A 16,908-nucleotide genomic window follows, 5' to 3' on the forward strand; every position below is an offset into this window, starting at 1 on the left:
AGACAGCAGTGTGTTGATGCAGGGGCTGCAGACACCGCTCACCCACGGCCGCCATCTGCCCTCTCCTGAACAGGCCTCTTCCCTCCTTCCCATCTCTTGTCTTCGCTTTGGCCTGGACTTCTCATCACTGCCCACATCTTCCTTCCTTGCCGGGGAAGCAGCTTTTCTCCTGCTCTTCTGTTGTTGGGGATACCCTGGGTTTCTTCTCTGCTGACCCCAGTGCTTGTTCTCTGCATGGCTGCATTCATTCCTATTCCTTTAGCCGCTGGTCCATGATTCATAGGTGGGCTTCTGGGCTGTCAGGGGCGCCTGTGTTCCCTGAAAGTGTATGTAGCATTGGGGTGGTATGTATCTTCCTGAAAGAAAAGTATTTTTAAAATTATTTTTAATACGACTTTCATCAGATTCTCAAAGACATCCTTACCTATAACATTACAGACATCCATCCTAAATTCTTGGATTTTCATTTCCAACTGTACACTAGATACAACTCAAGGTTTTAATAATTCCTCATATTTTTTAAATAAACCTGAGTTACCTGAGTAAGTCATATTTTTTGAGCTTGTAGTGGAAGATAATTTGGATACCACAATAGGTATAAACAAAGTAAAACACAAATGTAATTGAGGTTTCTTAGATCCCCACTCTTAAAATTCTAGTGTGCAGCAGGCCCCAGGTATCTTCAGGGGATTCATTTCAAGTTGCCCCATAGATGACTGAAACCTTGCCTGGTGTCAAACCCTGTGCATGTTATGTTTTTCCTCCACATCATACCTGTGATAAAGTGTGATTCACACATTAGGCACAGTAAGCGTAACAACAATAATCACTGCTGAAGTAGAACATTTGTAACAACGTACTGTAATAAAAATTTGTGATTTGGTGCTATTAATAGGTAAGTGACCTGGAGACTGCACGACTGACAGGTGGGTAGTGTATGCCTCATACAGTCTCCAGAAAAAGGAGTGGTTTATATCCTGGGCAGACAGCACAGCATTTCATCATGCTACTCAGAAGATGCACAAAATTTAAAACTTAGCAGTCATTTATTTCTGGAGTTTTTCATTTACTATTTCTAGGCCACAGCTGACCACCAGTAACTGAAGTTTTAGAAGGCAAAGACCTGCATAGATAAGGGAAAACTACTATATTTTAGATAATCTCTTATTCCTAGATCTACCAGAGTCCTTCCCTACTTCCCTGACTGATCCTTCCTTTGTATTTAAATATTATGTGTGTTTTTGCTCTGTTTTTACATAAGTGCTATCATGCTGTTCTGCAGCTTACCTTATGAGGCCAACCCTGTGCCTAGTTCTTTCCTCATGTCAGGATAAGAAATAAATCTAAATTTTTTTTTTTTTTTGGTCTTTTTCGTTTTTACCGGTATCGGGGATCGAACTCACAACTGCCTGCTTGCAAGGCAGGCAGGCACTTATGCCACTGAGCTAAATCCCCAGCCCAAATTACTTAATTTTGACAGTTGAAGAATATTCTGTGGCGTGCATGTATATTCCATTAAGAATGTTTATGAATATATACCCCCCCAAAAAAAGCATGTTTATGACTTTGCCTAAGGTAGTGCTGCCTATCTCTGCTTCTTGGGCATTTGGAGGAAATGCAAAGAACTGGTCTTTGTGATCAGAGATCGTTGCTGTTTTTAGGATGATACTCCTAAATTAGCTTCATTAATGGTTGTACCACAACCATTAATGGGTTACAGGCTTGTGTTCCTTTTCACCACCAGACGTTTTAGTAGTGTTTTTTTGTTGTCTGTGGTGACAGTAGTAGGTTTTAGTACCAGGAATCAAACTCAGAGCCTAATTACAGGCACTGTGCCGCTGAACTGTATCCCTGGCCCTTGTTTATTTGTTTGTTTTGCTTTTTTGTGAGGCAAAGTCTGACTGTGTATTCCTGGCTGGCCTTGAACTTTGAAGCCTCTTGCCTCAGCCTCCCATGGGCTAGGGTTGCAGGTTTGCTCTGCAGTGCCAGGCTTTGTCACTAGATTTTAAAGGTTCTCTCTACCTCTCACGCATGATGACATCAGCCCCAAGAAGTAGGAAGCTAATGGCATCTTCATTTATCCAGTTTGTACAAATCTCATCCCTGACCCCTTGAGCTCCCTCAGAAATACTCAGCCTTGATTTGTTTGATCCCATTGGTAACATCACGTTCTAACCACCCACATTTCACAAGTAACATTTGATCTGCATAACTGAACTCATCATCGTATTCCTCAGCTTTTCCTTGTAGAAAATATGGTCACTGTCACACTGAAATATCCCACACAGAGCGAGGCCCTTCCCTAACCCCTCCCTAAGCAAAGAGCTCAGGCTGGGGAAGGAGGGATGCCAAGTTCAGGGGAGGAGCCATAGGCTGCAAATGGCTGAGGGACCTGAGTGGTTGACGCCAAGAGTGTGCGACAATCTGAGTGAAAAGAAGCTAGCGCTGGCCCTGGACCAAAACTGGAGGTTCCTGCGTGGGGCTGGAGCTTGTGCTCCGGAGTGGGTGCCTGTGCCAGGGATGCTGCTTTCCCCTTTCCTCTTCTTTTCCTCTCCTTTTTTCTCTTTCATCCTGATGTTGTTATACCTCTCCCTTTATTCTCTCCTCTCCCGCCCCCCTGCTAATCTCCTGCTGCCATCTCATTAGGGCCTGCCTCTGTTATGGGTCCCTAATAATCTCAACCTGAGACTTTTGGCCTGCTCTCAACTCTCCCCTCAGGAGGGGAACTCACCTACATTGGCAACTAAAAGCCTTTCCATTAACACCCACTGGCCATTTAAAAGTCCTTCGTTTTAACCCTGTGTGTTCCCTGTGTAGAGGGTTCTGTCCCAATTCTAGGATCTTGCAAGGAAGAACTACCTTAGCTTCCCCAGTAGCCTAGTCTTGGGGAGAGGAAGGGGCTCATCCATCCCACTCAGAAGGGCACTGGAGAGCTCAAGCAAGATGCGTCTTGCACTTGGGAGAGGTGCGGCAGGGTTACAGGCTTGTGTTACAATGCCTGGCTTCTTCGCTAGATTTAAAAGTTCTCTGTAGCTCCCTATACATGATGACCTCAGCCCCACAAAATAGGAAGCCAAGTGTCTGGCTTCAGAGTCCCTGTGGTGAAGGTCTCCAGCCAGTGCCAGAGGAGGAGCCCCAGGCCTCCCTCCACCTCACTGATGCATAGTATGAGAGCACAGCAGGAAAGCTGTCATCTCTCACCTGGGTGATGGAGTTGTTCTTTATTATCCAAAACAATTACTAGTTCCATGTCGGGAGCAGTTGCACCTGTGACCACAGTGCTGTGAAGCTGGCTGCACCTGCTGACTCCAGTGTGCAGGCTCCACTCGCTCCACCCAGGGGAGAGCTGGGCTTGCTGCTGGGCATCAGAGATGGATGAGAAACAAGGCCTGGGCCTGCACTCAGGCTCTGCCACTTTTGGTCTGGGTCTCAGTGGACCCTGGCCAGGGCCTCATTCACACCTGGGGTCTGCAGAAAAATAAAGGCCTGACTTACTTTAGGAGTCATTCTTTTTTTCCCCTTCAACTTCAAGTGCACTTTCTCACAGGACAAAGCCCAAAATAATGTGCAACAAGCAATACTTTGGTTTGTAAAGTAGTCCAAGTGAAATTAAAACTGTACCTAATTATAAGTAATTATAACATAATGGGGGAAACATAGACTCTGACATCAGAAGTGATCCATCAATAATGGTCAGAAGCTGGGAAAATGGGTGAATACTCCTCCCAGCTATGATTTCCTCCCTGTAAACAGACTAACATTTCCTAACTTACAGTGTGTCATCCATCAGATTTAAGTGAGATTATGGGTTTGCTGCAGTGCCCAGCATGTGTTACCACCTCGATAGTTAACACAATCATCCATTTACTTTTTAGAAGTTTTGTTAGACAGGATCTCACTAAGTACAGTAGTCCAGGCTGGCCTTGAAATAACTCAGTTACTCCAGGCTGGTCTAGAACTCATGGTGATCCTCCTGCCTCGGCCTTTTAAGTGCAGGGATTACAGGTGTGCACCCCTACACCCAGGTCTTTTTGTTTGTAATACTCTGTTCATCTGGAAAATCCCCCCCCCACACAGTTTTATTCTTGCATACCCCTGTAATAATACAGCAAGGCTCTAGAAAGCCAGAGGCATGACTTTCAATCCACTTTCACACCAAGTGATAGTGCATGGGAGCGTCCATTAGCAGTACTTTGGGTTTGCATTTTACAATATGCATATGTGTATTAAGTTAAAAAAAATAGTCTACTTAACATCATTTCAGAGCTCTATCTTCATTGCTAAGTTCCTGTACAAGAGGCTGGAACTATTTTTGCTCTCTTTACCTCTCTTTTCCTCACCTAGGTAACTTTGAGAATTGCACTAAAACTGAGATCCCGGTTTCTGGTCCTAACCCTGCCTTACTGACAGTTATGCCTTATTAGGATGGACACCTGCTTCCCACCTGTCTTAGTTTCTTTTCTCTCATTACTGAGACAAAGTACTGACACCAGAGTTAGAGGAAGAGGTTTATTTAGCTGACAGTTTCTAGAGGTTTCAGTCCATAGTTGGCTGGCTCCAAGGCAGGCTGGCACATGGCAGGGGGGCAACAGTTCATGGCAGAGGAAGACAGCGAAGGGAATGAGAGGGAGAGAGAGAAAGAGGAGAGGGAGAGAGAGAAAGAGGAGAGGGAGAGAGAGAAAGAGGAGAGGGAGAGAGAGAAAGGAGAGGGAGAGAGAGAAAGAGGAGAGGGAGAGAGAGAAAGAGGAGAGGGAGAGAGAGAAAGAGGAGAGGGAGAGAGAGAAAGAGGAGAGGGAGAGAGAGAAAGAGATGAGGAGGAGGAGGCAGACACAGACAGACCCAAGGCTCTTTCTGTCCCTTATATTGTATCCAAGCTACTGGGATTAGGGCAGTGCCAGTTCAGTCAGTGGCCTGATCCAGCATCACCCACCCTTAATCCTAGCACGCTTAATCTCAGCACTGCACCACGAATCAATCACACACTCTAGATTCAGCCAACTCTGAAAAAACCCTATGACTGCTAGAGGCTTTGGGGGGCATCTAGACACAAACCATAACATTGCCCATCTCTCTGCCCCTTTGAGGCCCACACCCTCCTTACTTCATGTGGTGTTGGAGAAACTGTTGGGCACAACACTTCCCTCTTCCTTCCCTTCCCTAGAGAAATGGGTGTACACTCAGGATCAATTGGATCTTCCCCAGGATTTTACTTTTTAAATAGTGGGCTCATAAACATGAAAATGACATAAGTTGGAACTATTGTGACTATAGAGTAGCCAAGCCTTAGTGGCTGGTTTCTGAGGTATTGAACACCCAGGCCTGCTGAGTCAGGACCTCCAGGTATTAGTACAAAAGTTCCATAGGTAATTCTTTTGGGCAGTTGGGGAAAAAAAGAAAAGAAAATGGGAAAAAAGACCAGGAAAGTTAGCCCTTGCCCATCCTCCACAGAGAGGCAGAAGTACAGATGGCATTGTAGTCCTCACGGAGGTAGAGACAGCACCACCTCTTAGGCCATGGGTACTGGGTGGGTTCCAGCTGCATCCTGGGCCCTGGCTCTGGCCAGAGCTCGCCTTCCTGCAGCGAGTTTGAAACAAGCCAAAGGTCAGGGCATCTGTCCTGGGGTGATGGCTGTGTCAGAAGGTACCTCGGGGAAGTACCCTGGGGACCTCGGGGACTTTGACTGTTTTGTTGTTTTGAAGCACTTTATTGACAGTATTTCTCTGAGACAGGTTACGTTACTTTTGCAAATGATAGACCTCATTCACAACCTTGTGGATTCCTAGTTTCACTTCTAGAGAGTGACTTTATATTTTGGACATTTTAACATGTCTCAAACACTGGTAAGAGAAAATTACTCATAAAAGACTGCATCCAAGCAGTAGTTTGTGGCTAAGGGATAGCCAGAAAAACTGCCTCAAGGTGGTGTGGTGGCACATGTCTCTAATCGAAGCACTCTAGGAGGCTGAAGCAGGAAGACTGCAAGTTTGAGCCTACGCAGGGCAAGTTAGTGAGACCCTGTCCTGGCTGTGTGTGCTGAGGTGGGCAGATCCCTCTCCGAGCCTGCTCTGTACACTGCAGGATGGTTTTGGGTTTTGTGTCAGTCTGCTCCAGCTAACCTGAGGAATACCACAGATGGAACAGTTGTGGTCTGAAATTTACTTTCTCACAGCCTTGGAGGCCGTGGGTCTCTGGGAAGGTCCTGCAGCTGTGGATTCTGGTGGGGATCTTTTCTCTGTGCAGCTGTAGGGGAAGAGCTGCCCTTTCTTAACAGGACAACTGAGCCCATCCTCACAGTCTCAGCCTCACTTACCTCAGCCCCAGTCTCTAAGTAAAATCACCTCAGGGTGAAAGCACCAATAGAAGAGTTTGTGGGGAATAGTTCTGTCCAAGTGTTAGAGGGTGTCATGCATGCAGTAAAATTGTCAGGTAAAAAACGGTAAGCTTGCCCGACAGAATGACGTGCACCCGAAGCCCAGCTCTTGAGAGTGTGAGGCAAGAGGATGGCAGGCTTTGAGTTCAGCCTGGATTGATAGTTAGCGATTATCTTGACTCAAAAATAGAACAAAACAGAGCAAGCTTGGCTTTGCCTCCAGTTACAACCCCAGTGTTCTGAGGAGCAGCGCTGAGCCCTCAAACCATGGCGTGTGCCTCTTGGTTGTGATGGCACACAGTTTGGTGTGGGAATAAAATACAGAATTTGCAGGCATCTACATTTGTGTACATCAGCACCACCTGCCTGTTTTTTTTTTTTTGCAGGAGATAGCAAGGGGCAAACTCCTGCTCCAGGGATTACCCGGGAGGTGCAGGCCTGCAAGCGTACCGCACACCTCTGTGAAAACCTGTCCTCCAGCCTCTCCCTGCTTGGGCTTCTCTGCCAGTGTCTCAGCTTCCCTGCTGAGGAACTATTTTTAACTCACCCTGCCATTTTCTTTTTTTAAGGTTACCTTTTTTTTCCCCCTAATTACAAAAGCAGTGTGTAATACATTCTTTGCAGGAAATTGATGAGAAGGCAATGAAGAATTCCCTTTTTCATCAGCATATCAGAGTCAGAGGAAAGCAGAGGCTTGCTCAGTGCCTTGTGTGAAGTGCCAAGAGTGGACACGGCAAACCCTCTAGCCTCTAGAACTTTCCTCAGAGCGGGCAGCAACCTCTGGGCAGGGGAAAGCCCCCAAGGGATACCCTGGAACTATGGGCACAGGTCCTGAAGTTGCCTGAGGAAGTGTGGGTTGGATTAAGGCAGAGCTTGATGAGAAACAGAATGGAGTCTAAGGGCTGTGTCCAGACTTCCTGCACGGACTCTAGTTTAGAATAAGCTCTTAGGAGAGCATTGTTTGGAGGGCACCAGATTATCAAGTTTAGGACGCTTGTCTCACCTATCCTTATCCTGACTTGGTAACACTTTAGTAGCTCCATTATTTTTTTTTTTTTTGTCTTTTTCCTTTTTATCGGTACCGGGGATCGAACTCACGACTGCCTGCTTGCAAGGCAAGCGCTTATGCCGCTGAGCTAAACCTCCAGCCCCCTCCATTAGTTTTTTTAAAAATATTTTAAACAGATACTCCTATTAAGAAATGCAAGTAAGCTGATGTCACCTTATCCAGACATAATTACCCACTACTAATATTTTAAGCTTTTTATTTGGAAATCCTTTCTACTTGAAGACAATTACAAAAATAAAAAGGGCCCTTATAGCAGGTCACAAACTACACACTTATGCCGTGCTCTGGGAAGCTGAAGCAAGAGGATTGCAACCTCAAGCCTGGCCTAGGCAACCTAGTGGCTCAGCAAACCCCTGCCTCCCAAAATAAAAATGGCTAGGGGTATCACTCAATGCAAAGGTCCAGGCTCCATCCATCCCCAGTACCAACAACAACAACAAAAACCCCTTCCAGATTCTCTTCTTTTTTGTTGTTCCTTTCCTCCTTCCTTCGTTCCTTCCTTCCTTCCTTTTTCATTGCTGGGAATGGAACCTGGGACCTTTTACACACCAGTCTAGCACTCTTACCCTTGAGCTAATCCCCTGTCAGATTTTCCTGTTCTTAACTTTGTGCCTCATCTTTGTGGTCTTGTGTCACTCTCTTACACAGTCTTGTTCTCTGTGATGTGTGTGCATTTGTAAAGGCACGGAGCCCTTCTATGACCTAATCTCCAAGACCTCACCTCTGCATGCCACGGTGGAGGTAGGCTTTCAGCTTAAATACCAAGTGAACATAAAATGTTGGGTCCATAGCAGAGATAAGTTACATTCATCATCACCATAGTTCTTTAATATTCCTATGTTTATTTTCTAAGGATACAGATACTTTCTTACACACTTAATCATAAAAGTGATTGCATCTATCTATATATATTTTTTGAGATGGAGTATTGCTGTGCTGTCCAACCCATCCCTGAACTCACTATGTAGTCAAGGCTGGCCTAAAACTCTCAGCCAGCCTAGCCTCCCAAGTACTGGGATTACAGGCATGCACCACCATGCTCAGGGCATATTTTATTTTTGTCATCTGACCCAAACATCATTTTCTCTTCCAGTTCAGGATCCAGTCTAGGGTCATGTATAGTGTTGTGCATTCATCTCTCTCTAACATTCTTCAGACTGCAATATTTCCTCTGTGTGTGTGTGTGTGTGTGTGTGTATGTATGTATGTATTTGTCTCTGTTGCTCTGTGTCAGAGTAAAACCCAAGCCAACAAAACAACGAAAATGATAGTTTCCAGGAGGGGATCACCTCTTGGTGAGGCTTGGTTCTCTCCCTCCGAGTCTGTGCATAGCGCCGACTCATGGAGAAAGGCTTGGGTGTGGATGTCCCCTCTCCAGCAGCATCTGCACATGGCACTGGTTCCCAGGCAGAGATCTCCTTGTGGGGCCTGGTTCTTTCCCGCAGCAGTCCCTAGTCTGTTTTTTGTTTGTTTGTTTTGTCTTTTTGAAACAGGGTCTCTCTATGCAGTTCAGGCTGGCCTTGAGCTCACTTTGTAGCCCAGGCTGGTCTCGAACTCACAAGGCTCATCCTGCCTCAGCCTCTCAAGTGCTGGGATTACAGGCATGAGCCACTACACCCGGCTCTAGTCTTTTTTAATGAAGTGCACATTTTGGGGTGACACAGGTTTCTCCTCTGGCACAGTACCCCTCTCTTGGGCTTGTCCTCCGGATCAACCCTGTTTGCTTTTCTGACCTTTCTAGAAAGTAGCAGAGATATTTTGCCCTTCCTCAGGGTGCCATAGAGGAGGCACACAGTGACTGAGTCCTCATCACAGGTTCATTTCCATTACCCATAGTGCCACCATGTTTCTCAGTGTAAGCGCTAACATTTCTTCCAGGCACCTACTTTGCAGACTAAAAGGAGATTTTTGGCATTTTTTTGTTGTTTTGCAGCACTGTGGCTGGAACTTAGGGCCTTGTGCAGACTCGGCAAGTTTTGTAACACTGAGCTACACTCTGAGCCCTAAAAGGAGACATTGTGAGACTGGGAAAGTAGTTTTTCCTTCCCTCCATATTTAGCATTGGATCATGAGCAAAAGAGCCTCTTATGTTTACTTATTTATCTTGATATGGAACCATTAATTCATGATTTTGAGTGCTTTTAAATTAATCACTGTTTTTTGTTGGTTTTTTTTTTTTTGTTTTGTTTTTTTTTTGTACTCAGGATCCAACTCAACCTCAGCACTTGCCAGGCTGGTGCTTATGCTGCTGAGCTAAATCCCCAGCCCCTTGGTCACTGTATTTAATTTTGTTCGTGCTCACTTTGTTTCACATTTGGCCAGGGGAGCCCCTTGAATCTGACTGTTCTGTGGCATTTGACAGCACTTCTTTATTTCTGACCTAAGATGCTCAACCGCCTCCTGCTGTTTTTCCATTTTAGCCCCAGTATAAGCCAGTTCTCCAAGGAGTCCTTCTGTCTTTTAGCATGGAATGATAGTAAAGGCACAACTTGTGTGCATTGCTATTGTATTGTCTTTACTCATGGCCCTTTCAGTGGATAGAGTTAGGAAATGAATGTGTGTGCACACACAGATCTACACAAAAATATGTGTGCACATCCATTCACAAGCATATATGTACAAGTTACACACAGTTGGCACCAGTACCCCAGTTGTATAGATCTGCAAGCTTGGAACTTCTGTTCCATATTTTGTATTTTCTTTCACAGTGAGAACCCTGGCTCCTGACAAAAGCAATACATTTAGCCAGATGAAGTGGTGCATGCCTGTAATTCCAGTACTTGGGAGGCTGAGGCAGGAGGATTGTTGCAGATTCAAGGCCAGCCTGGGCTACAATAGTGAGTTCGGTGGCGGCCTGAACTATACAGCAAGACCCTGCCTCAAAAACAAAACAAAAACTCCAAAAACAAAAACCATCACAGAAAACCAAAAGCAATACATTTACTCATTTCTGTGATATTGTGTACAGTACCTAAAATAGTGTAATTTTTTGGCACTTTTTATTTTATTGCTATATTTTAGATACACGTAATAACATTCACCATAGGGAATTTGTACCTGTATGTGGTATATCTTTTTTTCCCATTCTCCTACCCTCCCTTTGGTCCCTCATTTACAAAAGGTTTGTTTGCATTCTTTACTTCTAGTCTTTTTTTTTCCTTGTCTTTCCCAACCCCTTCCCTTTCTCATTTGAACATTTTCTCCCCATTTCACCAACATCTATTAACATTTTGGCATTTTTTTACAGTTTCAGTTTCTCACACTAGAGAAACAATGCAGTATTTAAACATGTGTGTCTGATTTATTTCACTTGAATATGATCTCAAGGTGCATCTATTTAGCTAGAAATGTCTCAAGCCTATCCTTCTTTATGGCAGAGTAGTACTTTGCTGTATAAAAACCCACATCTTTTCATCAACTCATTGGTTGATGGGTATTTGGGGTGTTTCGAAGATGTAGCTATTGCAAACCATTTCACTATAAACATGAGTGCATATATTGCTGTGGTATGATGCTTTTAATTCTTTCAGGAAGATACCAAGAAGGGAAATAGCTAGGTCCAATGGGACTTCCAGTTGTAGGTTTTTGAGTAGTCTCCACACTGACTTCCACAGTGGTTGTACCAGTCTACACTCCCACCAACAGTGGAGAAGGGCTCCTTTTTTTCAACAGTACTGCCAGCATTTATTGTTGGTTGATTTCTTGATAATAGCCATTCTTGGTGAGAAGGAATCTCAGTGTTGTTTTAATGTGCATCTCAGGCAGGTGTACCACTGGGCTAAATCCTCAGCCCTGATGTTGATTTTTGAGTGTTGACTTTTGTCCAACTACACTACTGAATTTAGTTATTAAATCGAGAAGTCTTTTGGTGAAATTTTTGTCGTCTTCTACGTAGAGTAGCATGTCTTCTGCAAATAATACCTTTTCCTGTCCTTATTCCTTTTATTTCTCTTGTCTAATTGCCCTGGCTAATATTTCTACAACTGTATTGAATAAAAGTGGTAACAGTGGACATCCTTGTATTGTTCCTGATTTTAGAGTGAAAGATTTGTTTTTGTCCATTTAATATGATGTTAGCTGTTGGTTTGTCATAGATGGCTCTTATCAGATTAAGAGAAAGAACAATTTTCTATAGGGATAAATATATATAAAATTTTATATATATATATATATATATATATATATATATATATATAATTAATGGGCTTTGTCAAACGCTTTTTATGCATCTGTTGCAATGATCATATGATTTTTGTCCTTGGCTCTGTTAATATGGTGTATCATATGGACTGGGGATTTGACTCAATGGCACAAGTGCCTGCCTGGCAAGTGCAAGGTCATGAGTTTGAGCCCCAGTACCAACACAAAACAAAAAATGGTGTATCACGTTGAACCATCCCTGCATTCCTGGAATCAATCCTATTTAGATGTGGTGTATAATCTTCTTGATGATTTGCTACACTCTGCCAGTATCTTACTGAGGATTTTTGCATCTATGTTTATTAGGGAGATTGGCCTATAGTTCTCTTTCTTGGATACCTCTCTGGTTTTAGTCTCCAGGTAATGTTTGCTTTCAGGAATGAATTTCAAAGTATTGCTTCCCTTTCACTTTCATTAAAGAGTTTGAGAAGTAGCAGGAATAGGTTTATTTAGAATTTTATATATATTTTTTTGTACCAGGGATCGAACTCACCACCTCGTGCTTGCTAGGCAGGTGCTTATGCTGTTGAGCTAAATCCCTAGCCTTTATCTTCTTGATTCAGCTTTGACAGTTCATACATATCTAGGAATCTGTCCATATCATCTCTATTTTTCACCTTATTAGAATACAGATTGTTGAAGTAGGTATATGTGATCTTCTGAATTTTCTGCAGGATCTATTATGATTTCACCCCTTTCATTCCTTTTCTTTTTTTTTGCACCAGGCATCGAACTCATGACCTAACACTTACCAAGCCAGCCCTTAAGCCGCTGAGCTAAATCCCCAGCATTTTTTTCTTTTACTTATTATGAGACATGGTCTCACTGTGCATACTGACTTTTAACTTGCTTATGTACCCAGACTTGCCTCACCCTTCTGCGTGCTGGGATTATAGGCGTGTATCACCATGCCTGGCTACCTTTTATTCTTAATTGCAAAAAGCTGCGTCTTCAATAAGGTTGCCTGAGATTGTCAGTTTTATTTAATCTTTCAAAGAACCAATGCTTTGATGCATTGATTCTTTGTATTGTTTTCTGAGTCTCCATTGCATTAATTTCTTTTTTTTTTAATTTTTTTTGTCTTTTTCATTTTTATCGGTACCAAGATCATTGCATTAATTTCTGCTCTGATCTTGTAGTTTCCTCCTTCATATGAGCTTTGGCCTTGACTTGCTCTTCTTTTTTCTAGAAGCTTCAGGTTTAATGTTAGGTTATTTGAACTTGCTCTGTTTCTCTGATCTGGGTATTTATCACTATAGTTTTTCCTCATAGAACTGTTTTCATTGCATCCCGTAAGTTCTGGTATGCTGTACTGGAGTTACTGTTTAATTGCAGAAACTGTCTAATTTCTTCTTTAATTTCATCTGTGGCCCAGGAAGGTGTTGTATTTTCCATATGTCTATGACATTCTTGTGGTTTCTTTTCCCATCGAGTTCCAATTTCATTGCACTATGGTCTGATAATATGCATGGGATAATTTCAGTTCCTTTTCATTTCCTTAAGCACATTCTGTGAGCCAGTATGTGGTCTGTTTTAGGGAATGCCCAGTGTACAGCTAAGAAGAATGTATATTCTGATGGTGTGGAGTGCAACACTCTGTAGACATCTACTAAGTTCAAAAGTTTGGTTCTGTTCTAATATTTCATTGTTGACTTTTTTTTTTGTCTAGTTGATCTATTTGTGACAGTGGGTTATTGAGGTCCCCCATTATCATTGTATTAGTACTTATTTGATTTTTCATGTCTATTAGTATTAGTTTTATATAGTTGGGTATACTGGTATTTGGTACATATTTATAATTGTCATCTCTTCCTCTTGGTTTGTTCACTCCCTAAAGAAGGTAGTATTCTTAATCAGTCTTGGCTTGAAATCTACTTTGTCTGCAAATAAATTAGCTACCCCTGCTTTTTTCTAATTCTTGTCACATGGAGTATTTTTTTTCCATTCTTTACTTTTCAGTCCATGAATTTCTTTTTTTTGTCTTTTTTCTTTTTATCGGTACCAGGGATCGAACTCATGACTGCCTGCTTTCAAGGCAGGCGCTTATGCTGCTGAGCTAAATCCCCAGCCCCCATAAATTTCTTTTTGAATTAAATGTGTTTTTTATATGCAGCATATTGCTCCTGCTTCTGAATCCATTCTGTCAGTCTGTTCTTTTGATTGGTGAATTGAGACCATTAACATTGATGATTAGAACTGATATGTATTAACTTATCTTTTTCCTTTTTCTTTTTTTTTTTTTTGAGACAAGGCCTCACTGAGTAGTGTAGGCTAGCCTTGAATTCACTTATGTAACCCAGGCTGGCCTCGAATTTGCAGTGATCTTCCTACCTCAGCCTCCTGAATGCTGGGATTGCAGGCATGTGCCCCCCATGCCCAGCTGTCATGTTATTTTCCTGTTGATGGTTCCCTTTTTTCCCCTTTCTGTTTAATGGCTTGACTTACCTGGTGAATTCATTCTGTTGGGGTTTATGGAGTTGTAATCCTTGTTACCTCTTCTTAGAATGTTCTTTGGAACCCTTTGGAATACTGGTTTGGTGGCCATTAATTTCTTCAGAGTTGTTTGCTTGTTTTTTGTTTTGTCATTTTTTTGAGACAGGGTTTCACTATGTAGTACCAAAAAATAATAATGATTTGTTTCTTTTCTTGGACAGCTTTGAATATTTCTGGAGTCTTGACTGTTGAAACCTTAATGTAAGAATGCAGGGAATAGAGGTGTAGCTCAGTGGTCGAGCACTTATTTGTCACGTGCTGGGGTCATGGGTTTGATTGCCAGCACTACAGGAAAAAACCAAAGCTATAAGATTATCCTTCCCTGCTGACACTGTAAACTCAATGATAAATATCTTCTAGATTTCTCCGTTTATACCTAGAGATAAATATGCATAATTTTATTAAATTTTAATGTTATGCATACTTTGTAACCTGACTTCTGTACTAATCAGCACATCATAACATCTTTCCATAACATTCCATCTAAAATCTTTTGTGCACAAAAATATCCATAGAATATTTTGCAATGGCTGTAGAATATTTTGTAATTGCTGTGGAATATTTTGTAATGGCTGTAGAATATTTTGTAATGGCTGCAGATTAAGATTATAATTCCTGTCACTAGATTTTTATTTTAAAAATTACCTAACTTTTTGCTATTATATATAAAGCTGACAACATCTTTGTAACTGGATCTTAATTATTTCCTTAGGATAGAAGTGGAATTACTGGCCAAAGGGTACGTATGTTTTTATTGATGTCTTTCTCAGTGGCTGCGTATATGCGCTGGCCAGCAGTGGTTGTGAGGGCTGGCATTTGCAGGCTGGTCTTTCTCAACTGGACTGCACGTTAAGATCAGAGGGCACTTTTAAAAGCTGAGATGCCCACACTGGCTGTCAGAGGTTCTGATTTCATAGATCTGGGGTTTAGCCCAGTATGTAGTTTTTAATAGCTCCTCAACAGTTTTTATATGCAGTGAATTTTGACAGGTGAGAGTGGCAGTTCATTATTTCAATTACTGTTTTTTTCTGAAATTCTTCCAGGCATTCAGATTTGGGAGAAGCAGCCCCAGAAATAAAAGCGTCAGAGAGAAGAGCAGCTGTGGCGATTGCAGGTAGGTTGTGTTGGGTCTGCTGTGAAGTGGTTTCTTCTGTTTCATTGGGATTATGGGTTCTAGCACCTGCCCAGGCTGGGAATCATGAATGTTAAACATTAAAAAGTTTAAAGCTTTTATTTTTCCTTTACTAGGAGATTCTGTCTCAGGATCTTCTGTTCAAGTTTTTTGTCCACTTTTTAATGGTCATGTTGTCTTTTTTGTTATAAAATTAGAATTTATTATCTATTTTGGATACTAGACCCTTAAAGCCCTAGTTACATAATTGTAATTATTCCTATCCATGATTCCAACTAAGCTACATCCTTGATCATTTTATTTTATAATATAACGTTTCACTAAATTGTCTAGACCGGCCTTGAATTTGTGATTCTTGTGTCTCAGCCTCCTGAATAGCTGAGATTACAGGCGTGTGCCACTATGCCATCTTCATTTTTTATTCTTAATACTAACAGCTCCAAGGTATGAAATGGTGTCTTAAATACTCATTATACAGGCCATGGTGGCACATGCCTGTAATGCCTGCATTTGGGAGACTGAGGCAGGAGGATCACGCATATTTGAGGCTAGCCTGGTCTACAGAGTGAGTTTAAGACCAGCCTGAAATACATTTCCCAGTAACAAATATTTTAAAATTTGATGGAAAACTCTAAAGGATGTGCTGAGTGCTGTAATTAAGGGGAAGGTCACTCAGTTTGAGTGACAATGGTTTTAATCGCCTCACTCTGAGTTCTTCCAAACACGTGGGCTTATAGCTATTCTTTTTGGGTGTGATTTCTGTAGTAGGGCCTGGCCCACACTCTGCCCTTATGCCTTCTTGAGTGTGGTGCTTTTGCAGGGTCAGAGTTTGGGCTTATCACCTTTCTGGGCCAAGCCCTGCCTAGTAGAATATGTAGTGGAGACCTTGGGTGATGGAGCCAAGCCTTGCTGGCCTCAGGCTCCCTTCCTGCCTGTTCCACAGTCCTCCTATCAGCCTCCAACATCTCTGCCAGATGCCATCTCCAGTTCTCTGACTTTGGCTACTATGTGCATCTTTGCCTGCTTGCATTTGTTGTCTGTCCAGATTCAGATCAGCTGTTTCCCATCCCTAACCAAGCAAGGCCCTAGCCCCATCTCTTTCTCCAGTGTTTTCCATTCTCTTCTCTAGCCATTTTTCTCCTTGTGGTATTTTGGGTTTCTTGGAAGAGTTTTTCTGGTACCTTTCCTTCACTTAGAGTAAATAACTTTGAGTCCTAGCCATTGTGGTTGAAACAGCCTGAGTCATCCTGTGTCCTGTCCTTGGGCTGGAGGTTTGGTTTAGTGGTAGAGCACTTGCCTGTCATGTAGAAAGCCCTGGACCTCATCCCCAGCACAAGGAGGAGGAAGTTGGGAGTTAGTTCTGCGGTGGAACAGGTGCCTCACTCACACCAGGCTACATTCAGTCTGCAGCACCAATAAAAAAATACAGTTGATTTTGAAATGGGTGAGACCTCTTCTTAGATCAGAAGTCAACAGTAAAATATAGATAAAGAGGTCTCTGCCATGCCCTGCTGCCTTCCCCAGTAGCATACATTTTTGGGCAGGATCTTAAGGTCCTTTTTTCCCAATGTTATCTGACAAGCACTAATTAAATACACTCTCATTAAGATGTAAGTGTTTGTGTATATATCATGATGTTAGACT

General features: G+C 42.6%; 1 protein-coding gene across 11 annotated transcripts in view; it reads left to right on the plus strand.

Annotated features, from left to right (window-relative positions):
* Urgcp (upregulator of cell proliferation) overlaps positions 1–16,908 on the plus strand; it is a 46,444-nt gene that overhangs the window by 22,387 nt on the left and 7,149 nt on the right. For 7 of the 11 annotated variants that reach the window (XM_063234433.1, XM_063234430.1, XM_013148233.2 and 4 more), the window contains 2 exons: positions 14,845–14,871; positions 15,176–15,246. Coding sequence is in view for 1 of the 11 variants with exons in the window: in XM_063234429.1 (XP_063090499.1) it covers positions 14,845–14,871; positions 15,176–15,246 (98 nt within the window). In the remaining 10 variants the exon portion in view is untranslated. The remainder of the gene's footprint in view (positions 1–14,844; positions 14,872–15,175; positions 15,247–16,908) is intronic. The other 4 variants (XM_063234436.1, XM_063234432.1, XM_063234438.1 and 1 more) reach the window with 1 other exon arrangement.

Source organism: Cavia porcellus, unplaced genomic scaffold (assembly GCF_034190915.1).
Source record: "Cavia porcellus strain 051 isolate PalLab524CR breed Dunkin Hartley unplaced genomic scaffold, mCavPor4.1 scaffold_23, whole genome shotgun sequence".
Taxonomy (NCBI): Eukaryota; Metazoa; Chordata; class Mammalia; order Rodentia; family Caviidae; genus Cavia; species Cavia porcellus.